The sequence below is a fragment of the Nipponia nippon genome, unplaced genomic scaffold (assembly GCF_047370975.1).
Source record: "Nipponia nippon isolate SJK-2023a ecotype South Korea unplaced genomic scaffold, ASM4737097v1 scaffold_5, whole genome shotgun sequence".
Classification (NCBI taxonomy): domain Eukaryota; kingdom Metazoa; phylum Chordata; class Aves; order Pelecaniformes; family Threskiornithidae; genus Nipponia; species Nipponia nippon.
Genome location: NW_028262369.1, coordinates 57651498 through 57665233, shown reverse-complemented (window position 1 = coordinate 57665233; position 13736 = coordinate 57651498). Strand labels below are relative to the sequence as shown.

The 13736-nt window shown below is 57.2% G+C and overlaps 1 protein-coding gene across 4 annotated transcripts in view; it reads left to right on the top strand.

Moving 5' to 3' along the window:
• Window positions 1-13736, top strand: part of COL18A1 (collagen type XVIII alpha 1 chain) — a 40976-nt gene that overhangs the window by 14339 nt on the left and 12901 nt on the right. Inside the window, exons 1-2 of one of the 4 annotated variants that reach the window (XM_087732452.1) lie at window positions 7245-7930; window positions 12399-12943. In XM_087732452.1, the coding sequence (XP_087588578.1) occupies window positions 7399-7930; window positions 12399-12943 (1077 nt within the window). In that variant the 5' untranslated portion in view covers window positions 7245-7398. Of the gene's footprint in view, window positions 1-7244; window positions 8627-12398; window positions 12944-13736 lie in introns of those variants that run through there. The other 3 variants (XM_087732450.1, XM_087732451.1, XM_087732453.1) reach the window with 3 other exon arrangements.

The following is a 13736-nucleotide window of genomic DNA, read 5'->3' as shown; positions in this document are numbered from 1 at the left end:
GGACTAGTACATCTCTCGCCTGGGGTGTTTGGTTGTTGCTTGGAAAAGGATGATGTGTTTTCTGGCCTCATCCAGGTCCTGTTGGCTTTCCCCAGTGCTGAAGGAAGATAACATACCTTCTCTCCACTTGCATGCAGCAGCAAAGTAGCCACTGACAACATCGACTTGTTTGACCCTGTTGATGTCCGTCTCCAGTGGTGCTTGGACTTTCTCAAAAGATCTACATTTTGCTGCTTAATTAGTTTCTGTGCCAGTGGAGACACAGACTGTCATCCTGGTAGGGAGCCGGGGATTTCAGCCTTGGCTAACATCAAGTTGTCATCGCTCAACTTAATTTCAAGGCGGTCAACTGATCTGTTTTTTCTTTAGCATTGGGACATGGGCAGCTGCATGGGTTCAAGGGACACACGACACTTTCCCTGTTGAAGTGGCCCCTCATTCAGGCTGCTAACGAAGGCATTAAATAGCTTTGACCCCAGCATCCACCCCCAAAGGGTCTGCTGGGCATCTTGCCCCTTTGTATTCCCCCACCTTGGGGGACTGAAAGCTGTGGCAAGGTCTGGCATGAAGCGTGGTGCCCAGCAGACAACCCTGGGATGGGATGGGATGCCAAAGCAGAATGTCCAAGCTCAGCTGCCTGGTGCAGAGAAAAGTTTGGCAAGAGCAGGGAAATGATGCCAAAGTCAGCAGAACAGGCGAACTATTGTCTGAGGAGTGCAGAGAGGTGGAAGGACCATGGAGGGGACAAGGAGTCTTATTACAAGCACAGCCGGGGGCTTCCAGAGGCTCCAAGCTAAACAAAGTCCCCTGCACTGCAGGGGGGCAGCGCTGACAAGACTGAGGCTGGTTGGACAAGCGGGAGATTGCAGCTGAAGTCCAAAAACAAAAACCCCTCCCGAATCCCTCTTTTCCTTTCCATTCCCTAGCAAAATAGTGTTTCTCACCACCTGGCCCCACAGCAACCACATGAGCTTGGATTTTGTTGGCTGCGAGCTGCACTGAGGATGAGGTTAATGAACTGCTGGGTGGGTTTCTCTCGCCATAAAGCTGTGGAGAGGCTCCGTAAAGCATCCACAAGCTATGGCAATTGCCTCTTGCAGCAGCATGGACCAGCTAGCACCCGGCATCCCCAGCTCGCGGTGGATGCAGGATGGATGCTGTATCGTAGGATGGATGCTGTACCACTCCATCATAGCTTCAGGTACTACTTTGTCTGGCAGCTCTTCTGTGTTTTGTATGGTGAATTGGGGTTCTTTTTAGCTGTGCTGATATTTTCCTCTGTGCTAAAGTCCTGAAAAACAGCTGTGAATGGGCAACTTCCAGCTTTTGTCGTGCAGCCTTCAAAGCTGGTGCAGGGTTACGCTCCAGCAGAACCCCTTGACATCAGTGGCCTGACATTCTGGCATGGTGCAGCGCACAAGCATGGCTGAGGGGTGGGCAGGGTGTCCCATGGACCCTTTCCTGGTCCCTCTTGGTGCCCAGCCCTCTCCATGGCTGGGAATATGCTCATGGGAGTCACATCCTGATGTTTTGGGCTTTATTGGCTTCTCTGCTGCGTGATGCTGGAAGACTTCATTTGACCTCTGGGGAAGCATACCCCACCTGGGTAGCTTGTCCTCCTCTTCTCTGCTTTGCTTTGTGCAAATGAGCAGGTTGCAATGGCATCAAGTGAGCTCGTAAACCCTCCATCCCAGCCCTGATCTCCCCTTGGCCCGCGGTACAGCATCCATCCTGTGGCACAGCATCTGTCCATGAGCTGGGATGCCAGGTGCATTGGGGTCCCTGTATTTCTAGATAAATAGATGCCTGGGAATAGGGATGCGCACCCCAGCCACGGACCTGCTCAGTCCCTCGCAGAGATGGGAACAAACCGCCCTCTCCAATAACTGGGATAGCCCCCCGTGCCTGCCTGGACAGTGGTCGTGGGCACTGCTGGAGCCCCTTCAGCTGCATGACGGGGCAGAAATGCCAGGAACGTGACTGAAATTTGGGGCTTCCTGGGAGTGGCTCCCAGGCTGAGCCGGGATCTTGGTCAGGGGTGAGGGGGGGGTGAGTCTGCCCCCTCCAAGGAGCAATTAGTCTGCAAGGTGATTTATTAACACGGCAGGGAGTGAGTGAGGGGGTCGCATTCTTTCCTTCACCTCCCCTCGCCTTATCTCTGGGCTGTCGGGCTGTCGGTCAGCTGCGGAGGGAGGCGAGTGATGGGAAGCAGAGCCGGTGGCTCCTGCAGAGGCAGGGCTGGGGGGGGACTGGTGGTGGGGCTGGGGGCTACAGGTCACACCAAGCTCACCCTGTGTTTTTGAAGACCTCCTTGCACTTTTAAAGACCTCCCTTGGTTTCAGCTGTGCCCAGAGGTTGATGGCCCCTCTCCACCATGCATCCCCTGGGGTGGCTGAAGTCACCCCAGCCCCAATTCCCTGCCCCTGCTGCCTTGTCCTCCTGCCCGTGCGGATGGAGAAAAGGGGGACACCAGCATCTCTTGACTGTGTGTTCTCCAGCTTGGGGCTCCCGGTCTTCACTGGAGGGTAATGAGTTACAAGGCAAACTCAAGATGCCTTTGGTGAGACCTGCCTCTTGACACGCTGTTCCCTGGGGGCTCGACCCCCACGGGTATTTTTAGCCACACTTGGAAGGAAGGCTGTTTGCTTTGCAGTTTGCTCACCCTGCCCGCTGCTGTTGCCTGCATAATTTCCCATGAGGGCTGACAAAAATACTCCTTAGATGAGTAGGATGGATGCTCCAGTGCAGCGGGTGCCTCCGTCTCTGCTCAGTTTGGGAGCAGGAGGAGGATGCAGGTAACGACAGGGGTGTGGGCACGGCTGCCCTTCTTCCCCCCCAGGGTTATTTGATGGCTCCCTGAGACAGTCATGACATTTTCACGGTTTATCTTATCGAGGAATTTGCTGGGAGGATGTTTCTGGCTCTCCATGAGTAAATGTTTAGGAACGCTGTGGTCCCGGGGGCTCAGCGGTGTTGTAGCTGGAGGCGGGGGGAAATGCTGGCCCAGAGGCAGGTCCCAGCAAACTGGCACCTGCATTATTTTTGGGGCTGTGATGGGTGCCGTCACTCATGCTGGCTTGGCCTCCGTGCATCCTTGTCCCCAGCCCCTGCCTTCCCATCTCCCTGGCTGAGTGCCCGTCCATGGGCTGAGTCCCACCGTCTCTCCCCGAGGGCTGTCTCTGCATGGGAGGTCAGCGGCTCGGGATGTGGCAATATCCTTGGCATGTGTCTTGATGAGGGCCTTTTAACTGTTGTTTGGGCTTTTAGATGAAGAATGGATTAAAATCCCAAACATTGATAGGATTTATAGATACCATCTGCTGCTGGCAGTCGCTGAATTTTTCTGCTCGGTGCATGAGTGCTCCCGCCTCCAGCATTTTGGCTGTGCTGGTGTCAAGGTCTCCTTCCTTCCTTCCCCAGCAGCATCCATGGAAGGGGAGATGTACAGATGGGGCATCAGCGGTGGTCCGAAGTGCAGTTTTGTGCCCTTTGGAGGTGAATGCTTTCTCAAGCACCCTATGGCAATGTTGCCATCACTAGTGGTAACCGGCAAGCTTTCGGCAAGCTGCTGAAGTGCCAGTGGGCTCTGGAAAGGTCGTGGGGTTGCGATGCGTTTGCATCCTGGGGCTGACCCCAGACATCCTTCCTCCTGGTCCCGGGGGGGCCATTTCATGGAGTACCCCCAATGCAATGCTGTGTGTGGTTTGGTGCAGCTGCTCCAAAGGGACCAGGGACATTTTTAGTGGTGGCCAAAAACGAGAGGTGATTTGCAGCCTGCGGGCTGGAGGAAGTCAGGGCTGGATTTGGCAAAGAGAAAATGGGTAAAAATATCCTGGTAACAGGCGCATTTGTTAATTAAAGCCCTTGATTGCTAAGGAAGGCTCCTTGGGAGCTGTGCCATGGGGATGCTGTGAGCTCCATTCCTCCCTGGCTGCAGGGGCGCATGGCTGAGTGGGGGGGTGCCCTGGAGGGTCTTTCCCTCCGTGGCTCAGTCTCGTGGCAGTGGGATCCACTGTTGGCATTAAAGCCCTTTCTGCAGCTGCACTTAATCTTTTTGGGCTCAAGGCTTCTCACTTGGGACATCTCAGACCCAGGGTCTCTGGGCTCGTGGCCGGGATAGGCCACCGGGATGGGGTGCAGCAAAATGGGTCTTCTGAGGATGCTTCTGCACTCTGCTCATCCTGAGGCTCCCTCTGCTGTCTGTCTGCCTGTCTGTCCGTCTCTGCCTGCTGGGCTCTTGCTGGGGGGTCCCAGCCTTGGCCTGTGGAGCGGGGGTTTGCTGAGCTGTGCTGGGGCAGGATCCCTGTCCCCTCCCAAAATGCTGAGGGGAGAGCACCCCGGAGCTGCCCCCAATGAGAGATCAGGATGCGGGTTGAGGATGCAGCGCAGGCTGCAAAGCCTGGTGTGTTCATGGCCGTCCGTGGCCACCACCGCAGGCTGCTCCCTTGGCTTGCGGACACACGTGGCCGGGTCGCTTGAAACCCATTCACTCGGCCCCACTTCAGCTCCCGAAGAATAACATCGTTATTCTTTAACCACTGATGGGATGCTGCAGGTCTGAAACCTGCGTGACAGGCTTTTTTCCGCTTCTTTTTTTTCCCTTTTTTTCTTTTTTCCCCTCTCTTTTTTCCTCTTTTTTTCCCTCCTTTTTTTTCTCCTCACCCCCCCCCTTTTTCCCTCCTTTTTTTGCTCGCTCTCTCTTTGCTCTCTCTTGTCCCTCTCTTTTTGTGTGCTCTCTTCTCCCTCTTTTTCTCTCTCCCTTTTCCCTCTCCCCTTTTTTCCCTCCCCTTTTTTCCTCTCTCTTCTCCTTTCCCCCCTCTCTTTTTCCCCCTCTCTTTTCTTTTCTTCTGGGACAGAACTGAGCCCGCAGTGAGCAGGGCAGCCTCATCCCCCTTTTCCAGAGGGACCAGGCTGCACCAGTGGATGCTGGACAGCAGTGAGAAGATGCAGCCAGCCTGTTCAGGAGGGAACTGGGACCAGATTGAGGGTCCAGTTTTGCTTTTAAAGAAGTGCAAGGTCAGGTTGAGCTTCTGGCAGCATCCCCTGGAGCATGCAAGGTGCTTTTTGCAAACCTTTAGCCTAGAGGAGGCTAAAACAAGGGGTTTTCCCTGCTCCAAAATATTTCCCCCCTCCAAAATATTTCACCAGATGGTATGTTTCCTATCCCTGCCTGGCCACTTGGTCAGTGGCAGAGCTGGGCATGCTGGGTCGGGATGCTCTAGTGCCACCTGTGCCACCAGGCCACCCTCTGAGCCCTTATTTTGGAAATCCCGGGTCCCTTATTTTGGGATGCCCCAGCCCTGGCTCCTTCCCCAGGAGCTGCCAGCACAGAGGTGTGCAATGAAACGAAGATCATTGACTTAATGAGGGCTGGCGGCGGTGGCCCCATGCACACAGAGGTCCTGGGGGATTGCTGCTTTCCTCTGCTGCGCTATCATGAGCTGCCTAATCACAGCAGAAGGGAGAAATGGGATTTTTTCCAGCTGGGCATCGTGTCTGCACATGCTTGGGGCACCCCAGCATGGTGCCACTGCTGAAACCCTCCTGGCTGAGCTGAGCTGAGGCAGCTCATCAGGGTTCATGATGCTGCCCCCCAGCTCCAGGGGCTGCCCTGGGGATGCTGGGCAGCTCTGGGGGGCTTGGATTGCATCCCTGCTGCCCACTGTCACCCCACTTATCTCCTCCCAATTTGGGGGAGAGGCTGTGGGAACACCGATCTTTTCCATCTGTCCTCCCCACAGGTGGGAGAGGAGTAGCAGTCACCGGCATCCCTTTCGGATGCGCTGAGGACATAGGGGGAGTCCTGCACCCTGCCGGGATGCCGCACCCTTGCCCCAGGGGAGCAGAGCCGGGCGCAGCGGGGTCCCGTCCAAACACGCCAGGGCGGGTTGGCAGGCTGGCTCCTTTCATCAGGTTGATGGGAGCACATAAGCTTCGGGGGGTCCATATGGAAACTCTGACATACGGATAAAAATGCATCGCGCATTCAATTAGTCGTGGGCTATTCCACAACATGCGCCCCTAACAGCATCAGTTGTGTGGCAAGCCTATTAGCAACAGCATCCTTGCCGTGCCAGCTACCATTTTAAGGGGAAAACACACCTGTTTTGCTTAAAAAGTAGCATGGGGAATGTTGCGTAAAGCAAAATAGACATGAGCATTCGTTTCAGTGCTTTTCCTGAATATTTTAAACTAGAGCATCAGGAGAGTTGCATCCCTTCCTGCTCCATGCTGTGGGACCACATTACCATAGATTGTGGCTTCCCAGCCATGCAGCATCCGGGCTAGGGGGCCGAAATTGTCACCTCCCTGTCAATGTCCATTCTTGAGGACACTTTTTGAGCCATGACGGCAAAAGCAGCATGGCAGTGTGGTCCACGGGCATGCTGCATCCTGGCAGGACACCACGGACTTGGTGGTCCCTAGGGATGAGGGCTCGTCATCTCCAGAGCTGGGCACCATTGGGGTGGGGAAATGGGCCAGATAAGTGGATTTTGGGTGATTATTTTTAAGCTTTGGCAAAGAGCGACTGAATTTTTGGGGGCGTGGGAGGGTGCCAGCACTGCCTGGGGAGATTTTCATCCCGGTCTTCATTAAAACTCAAGTACTCAAGGTTACAATTGCTCAGACCTCCTGGCTTGCAGATGTCACTGGCGCGTGATGCTCACGGCGCCGGGGGGACCACAAGTGTTCCACTCACCGTCCTGAGACAGCACCTGGGGGGTCCTGGCCCTGTAACCGAGCTGGGAAAATGGCTCAAAAGCACTTCACTTTTGGGACTTGTTGTGTTTCCGGCCGCTGGAAATCTTGGAAATGTTTTCTGGGATTTTTTTTCCCTGCTCACTTGGTTTTGCTCTGAGGTTATAACCCTTCCCTGAGACCTGGACAGGGTGACTTGTGTATCTCACCGAAGCTGGGCATCTGTGGGGACCATGTCCATGTGTGACCCCGCCATGTATGGCTCTCGACACCGGTAATATAACCAGAGCCACCAAGCAGGGAGAAAGGATGTAGGATTTTCTGGGCAGGAAGGAGTTAAAAAGCTGGAAGCAGCAGCTGGGACAGGGAACAGGGTGCGTCTGAGGGCTGGCTTGGTTCCCAGAGGTTTTGGGGGACTCAGGTGGGTCCCCAGCTGGGCGGCAGGGTCCGTGGGGGGGCCGTGCCGGGTGCAAGGAGGCTGGCGCTCGGGAGAGGAGGGTTTGGCAGGGCCAGCGACGCGGCCACTCCTCCCTCTCTGCTTGGGTTTGAAGGGTTGTTTGCTGGAGCCGGGGAGGAGAGAGAGCAATGTGAGCGCTCCAGGAGTCTGGCCGGGGCAAAACTCCTGCCTCTTCCCTCCTTTCCCTCCTCTGGCCTCTCTGTTTAGTCCTCCGAAGCAACGGGGCTTGTTTTCCCTTCCTAATGGCTCCGTCCCCACCTTGCTTGGGGTTTCTCCTCCTCCTGGCTTGCTGCTTCTCCTCCTCCAAAACGCAGCTCCTGGACTGGATTTGGGACAGCACGAAGACCACAGGAAGCCCAGCGGCACCCGGCGAGGGAACCATGGCACCAGAGCTGCTTGCATCTGTGGCTGCTCCCACCCCCAGCACGTCCACAGGGACGTGGGGTGGCCAGGTGGTGGGGGACGTCACCACCCCACAGCGCCAGGAGCTGGATTCTGGCACAGCAGCACCTGCGGGTGAGGGGACTGAGGCCAAAACCACCAAGCAGTGGGACAGGAATGCCACAGGACTGGCGGAGAGCACGGCATGGTCAAGCATCGCTCCTCCCCGCAGCACGTCACCTGCCCGTGGCCAGGATGTGGGCAGCAGCTCCACCGAGGACCCGCAGCTCCTGGGGACAGGGAGCACGGAGGACCTGCAGCTCCTGGGGACGGGGCCCCCTACAGCGACAGGGACATGGGTGTCTTTGCAGAGACCGGCGGGTCCCCGGCCAGGTAGTGCCCCTTTCCCTTTCTCACCAGGTGATGGTACCCACAAGCAGGCGGTGCCTCCCTGGGACCCCATGGCGCAAATGCCACACCGCCACCATGGAGCATCACCTGCCCCACCGAACCTGCGGCACGACACTGGCCGCTGGGGGCTGGTGCTGGCTGGTGTGAACAGGAGCCGGAGCCCTCCTTTGCCTAACAGGAGGGTGGCTAACACTGTGGATCCTCCTCTTGCCAATAACTCTGGTGCTCGCGAGTTTGATTTACTAACTGCCACTGCGCAGCTCTACAGTAGTGGCGCAGGGCTTGCATCCTTCTTACCCAGACTGATGCCACCAGCTGGCCATTGCCTGCCCATCCCGACCCACCTGCCCTTCTGCAGTGTGCTGGGCACCGACCATTTCAGATTACCGAATTACCTCCGCCATGGCAGCGAGGCGGAAATTCGGGCGGCTTTGCATGAGTGGGAGGGGTTGCTTGAATCGCGGTGCCATCGCTACGTGGAGTGGTTTCTCTGCTTGCTCCTGCTCCCTGGGTGTAGCGCCTCGGTCCCCGTAACCCCCCCGCCGTGCCAGGGCTTCTGCGAGGCCATCAGAGACCAGTGTTGGACGCACTTGGCCAGCGGGCGCCTGCCTCTGCCTTGTGATGCTCTCCCCGAGGAGGATGAAGGGTATTCTTGTGTCTTTATTAATGCTTCTGCAGGTAATGTGGCTGGATGATGTCCATGTGTGTGTGTCTCCCCTCCTCAAACTCCTCTGGGTTTTTAGGCGACGAGGGATGCTTCTGCCTTGTCCCCATGGGATGCTGCTGAGTCCAAAATCACTTTCCATCCAGCCTTGGCTTCTTCAAACAGGGACCACCAGCAGGTTTTGGCTCCCTCCACAAGGCTGAGCATCACCATCCCCTTCTCGGGCTGTTTCACCCCCAGTGAAACACAGTGGCCTGGTTAAAAGGCAATGTCCTAGTGGCCAGGACAAGAGATGCTTCCCAAGAGCATTGTGCTGGGATTCGGGGCTGGTTTGCAGAGTGTGGCAAAGCCAAAGGGCTGTGGGGTGCCCCTCCCAGGAGTGGGGCACTCGCAGAGCTGGCAGCTCCCTGCAGGGATGGGGGAAGGACCAGGACCCTGCACCCGCCCAACCACAGTAGCATCAGGGACTGTGGCGGTGAGGAGGCTTCAAGGTGACCTGCGGCCGTGCTTGCACGCTTCCCTCTCCCAGAGTGGCCCTTTGCCTTGGGGTTAATGATTTACCCAACAGCTAATGTTTGATCCCCCCCTGCTTGGCAGGCAGGAGAGGTTGCTTTGCCTCAGGCTTCATCATTAGGTGGTTGTGACCCTCATGCAAGTCAGCCAGGGACCAAGATGTGCCTTTTTGTGGGGCTGGGGGGGGGGAGGGAGTGGGGGAGAGCTGGCACTCAGAGAAATGCATGTCAGGGTGTAAGCAAGAACACAGTTTGGGATGAAAGCAGGAGCTCCCCCTGCTCCCCCTGCTCCCCCCGCCAAGCCCTCTGAATGGGGCTGTGTTCCCACGCCGGCCCCCTGCGCCCTCGGGTGATGGCCTGGCGCTGCCGACCAGGAGCGGCGAGACACCCACTGCCATCAGAGGGGCAATTTATCTGGGGGCCAGTGGACAAGGGTTGCACACATGGTCCCTGTGGCATCAAAGCAGCTCTGTTCGCTGGCCAACCCCAGGCGGGTGCGGCGGGACATGGGGATGCTCAGGGGCAGGCGTGCGCTCCCAGATGGGCAGTGTTGGGAATGGGTGGGGGACATGGGGACTGTGGTGCACCCCATGGAGTGACTTGAGATGCTCCTGAGTGCCGGGGGTCCCTTGCATCCCAGCTGGGATGGGATGCGTGGGGCCACACTGGCAGCCCTGGCTCGGGCTAGCCAGGAGGCTCATGGCAGAGTGGGAAGGTGGCTTGGAGCACCCCTGAGGCCTTTCCGACAGCAACAGGAGCAAATGGCTGGGTTGCTGCAGCCAGAGGCATCCCCACAGCCATCTCGTGCCAGCACCCATCCCAAAACCACTGCAGCATCAGCCGTCTCTGACTCTGTGCTCCATGGTAGGTGCTGCCAGTTTGCTGCAGGGCGGAGGGGGTGCCCTTTGGAAAAAGCAGGCATGGCCTGAAAGGTCTGGGGTTGAGAAGGGCCACTTGGCTTTTGCAGGGAAGCAGCCATTTGAAGGTGTCTCCCCTTACCCCCCCCATCCCCAGACCCCATGTGGCCTCACAGCCCTGGCCTCTGCCTGCTTTGCATGTTGCGCAGGGGAAAGATGTGTCCCCATTTGCTTTGGGAAGCGCTGGAACCCAGCTCCCCTTCAGGGCTTAGGGGCGAGTGGCATGTTTGGAGAGGAGGGAGGACCCCAGAACCAGCTGAAACACCAAGGGGAGCATGGTTGAAAATTGCATTGCTAACAAAAGCCTCTTTCAGCCTGTCCCCGTCATCCTGAGCCCTGGGGGCAGAGGATGGCTTGTCTGGCTGCAGAAATTGCAGCACCAGCTCTTACGCTAGTGCAGACCCCTGGGAGGAAGGTCTGGTTTCCTCTTCCCTTAAAGCTGCTGTGAATTTGGCTTCCTCCAGCCCAAGATAAGCTCCATCCTTGCATCCTGGTGTTTGTGATCGGCTTGGCCACAGCTGCCTGCTGCAGGGTGGCTGGTGTGGCTGGGGACGGTGCGGCTGGGGATGGGACAGTGGGAGCGACCTTCTGGGGTGCCTGAGCATGGGGTGTCTCAAAAGTGGGTGCCAGGCTGGGGCTCATTGCAGGTCCAGGGGAGCCCCACTCGCTTGCCCCATCATTTCTGGTGTAGGGCTGCACACATCTGGGTGCGAAAGGATGCTGGGCTCCCAGATCCAGGGGTCCCTGTGGCCAGTGAGGCAGAGGGGATGCGCTGAGCCCTTCCCCTCCGAGTGGGTTGGGGATGCCCCATGGGGAAGCCCAATCCTAATGCAGGGCAGATGAGGGCGTTAGGGCTGGTTCAAGACTGGCAGGGAGGTTTTCTCCCAGCTAGGTGCTCAGTTTTGGGATGCCAAACTTGGGAGGGACTGGGGGCTTGAGGGAGCAGGGTGGGCACAGAGTAGTTTCAGAGCAGCAAGCTCAGGAGAAGATCAGTGGGTCTGGGGTCTGGCAGAGAGAAAACTTGCCCCCACCTCTAATTGGTGGCATTTCTAATGTCCCCGCTGCCTAGTCCCTGTCATGGGGCTGGCACTGGCACTGGGGCTCAGCAGCAGGGGGAGGTTGGGGCTGCTCCGTGTGTGCAGGTACCCCCGGGCTTTGGAAAAGGCACCCAGGGTTTCATCTCCTGCCACCGTCCCAAGAGATGTGTTTTCCTTCCAGGCTGGACAAGGCTGGGCTGATTTCTTCTTATTATCCCCCCCACCCCCCTTCTTTTTATTTTTTTAAAGAGCTCTGGAGGAGAATGCCTGGCTCCAGAGCAGGGTGGAGGTTCCTGGCTGGTCCTCCCAGGCTCAACACACCTCTGATAACCCCCCATTGCTCACATGAAACACCAGGGATGGAGTTGGGGACATTGAATTGTCTCAGCTCCTGACTCGGGATGGGGCTAAAATCGGCACCAGGCATCTGTTCTCAGTGTGGAGCCCTTGGCTGTTTCGGAGCTGGGGTGGTTGGATTTCCTCACTCCCGGGAAACGCAGAGTTAAAAAGCACCCGGTGTGCTCAATCCCATCGAGTTGGCACCCGCCCCGAGCAGTTGACATAGGAGAGGAGGAATCCAGCGCCCGGTGTGTGGGCGATGAGGGGATGTGCCTGCTGCCAAAACAACAGGAGCTGGCGTACAGAGGGCTGGCTCGCCCCGGCCAGATGTTCAGCTGCGTCGGGTAGGAGAGACCGTCCTGAGCAGAACTTCCCCAGGCGCCTTGAGAAAAAGGAGTTGGGAAAGGAGGCGAGCTCCAAACTGAGATCATCTGGGAAGCTGACGGGGCACGCTGGCTTGAGCCCCATTCCCAGCGTGTTGCAAGGGGATGGCTCTGATTTATTCCCAGCCAGGGTGACCCCTTGAGGTTGTCCTGGGATTACGTGGGGGGTCACCGTGACCCCCGAGCAGGTACGGATGCAACACACTTCCATGGGGCTCTGTGGTTGTTCAGCATCCCAGTGCTCTGGCAGCATCCCCCACTGCCTGCACCATGTTGCTACCATGTACAAGATCCCTTTGGTTTTCTCCCATCTCAGGGATGTCCTGGCCATGGTCAGAGGGTCAGCAGCAGGGAGAGGGTGAGGTTCTGGGAGCCGCATCCCAACTGTGTGGTGGGAGTGGCTCAAGGAGCTTTGGTGCCTTGGCCAACCTGCAGCCTGAAGGAAAATCCCAGGCCCTGGGGAGGATGAGCAGAGGGAGCGGCTGAAGAGTGCCATTTGGGGGAGGCATGGCCAGTGGTGTCCTCCCAAGGCACCTTGCTGAGGGTGACCATCCTTGCCGGGCTGGTTGTGACCATCCCCTTTCCCTTCCTCTTGCAGAGAACCTGAGCACTGAGGTCAGCCTCCTGGAGCTGATTGGAGACCCCCCGCCAGAGGAGATCCTCAAAATTTATGGCCCCGACAACAACCCCGGCTACGTCTTTGGCCCCAATGCCAACACGGGCCAGGTGGCCCGGTACCACCTGCCAAGCCCTTTCTACCGGGACTTTTCCCTCCTGTTCCACATCCAGCCCACCACCCCCCGGGCCGGCGTGCTCTTTGCCATCACGGACTCCTCGCAGAGCATCATCTATGTGGGCGTCAAGCTCTCAGAGCTGTGGCTGGGCAAGCAGCAGATCATCTTCTACTACACAGAGCCGGGCTCGCCAAGCTCATATGTAGCAGCCACCTTCACCGTGCCCACCTTGCTCAACCAGTGGACGCGCTTTGCCATCAGCGTGGAGGAGGACGAAGTCATTCTCTACCTGGACTGTGAGGAGCATGAGCGGGTCCACTTCGAGCGCTCCCCAGATGAGATGGAGCTGGAAGATGGCTCAGGGCTCTTTGTTGCTCAGGCTGGAGGAGCTGACCCAGATAAATACCAGGTAAGGCCTTGCGTCACTCCAAGGAGCTTTTCCAAGGAGAATCCTGGCTGAGGCTGGAGGGACATGACACCAGCCTGTGCCTGTTGAACCAACCTCTTTGCCCAGAAGACAAACCAGTGGCCACGCTCCATATGCGTCACTGGGGAAGGAGGTGCTTGAGATGGCGGGGAAAGGTAGCTTCAGATGCCACCAACTTTATTGTCTTGGGACTCACCCAGGCAAAGCTCTCAAGGTGGGCTAGCAGGAGGAGACGGGGTTGTGCTACAGCAGCCACCATTGCCTGTACCTTTTCCAGCAAACGCTGAGCCTCCTCGAGTCTCTCCTTTGCTAAAAATACCCAACTCCTTTGGTGGAGGAGCTGGTTTGGCAGGTAAAATGTCTCTCTTAGCTGGAAAAAATGCTTGGGCCAGAGCATATCTTTGTTGGCTGACGTTGGGCGGTATCTACAGGAAGACTTTGGAGAGCAAGGAGAGAAGGTGATAGGCTCAGCCAGTGATTTGAGCATGACATGCTCTAGATAAGGTTTATGGAAAGTGTGGGGAAAATGCTCAGCTGATGTGGAAATCCCCCACTGTGCTTGAGGAGAAGAAAGTTCAGGATTGCACCCCCGGGTTTCTCATGGGTTGAGCATGGTTTGCCCAGCAACACTCTGCTGAGTGGAGCAATGCTTTTCCCAGGGAGCTTTGCAAAGCATGTTTCTGAGCTTAAACATCATCTTGACTAATGAGCAGTGCTGCAGCAGTCCCAGTTAAACTGCTTCGGGCAGCGAAAGTTCCTCTCGGAAGGGTTAATG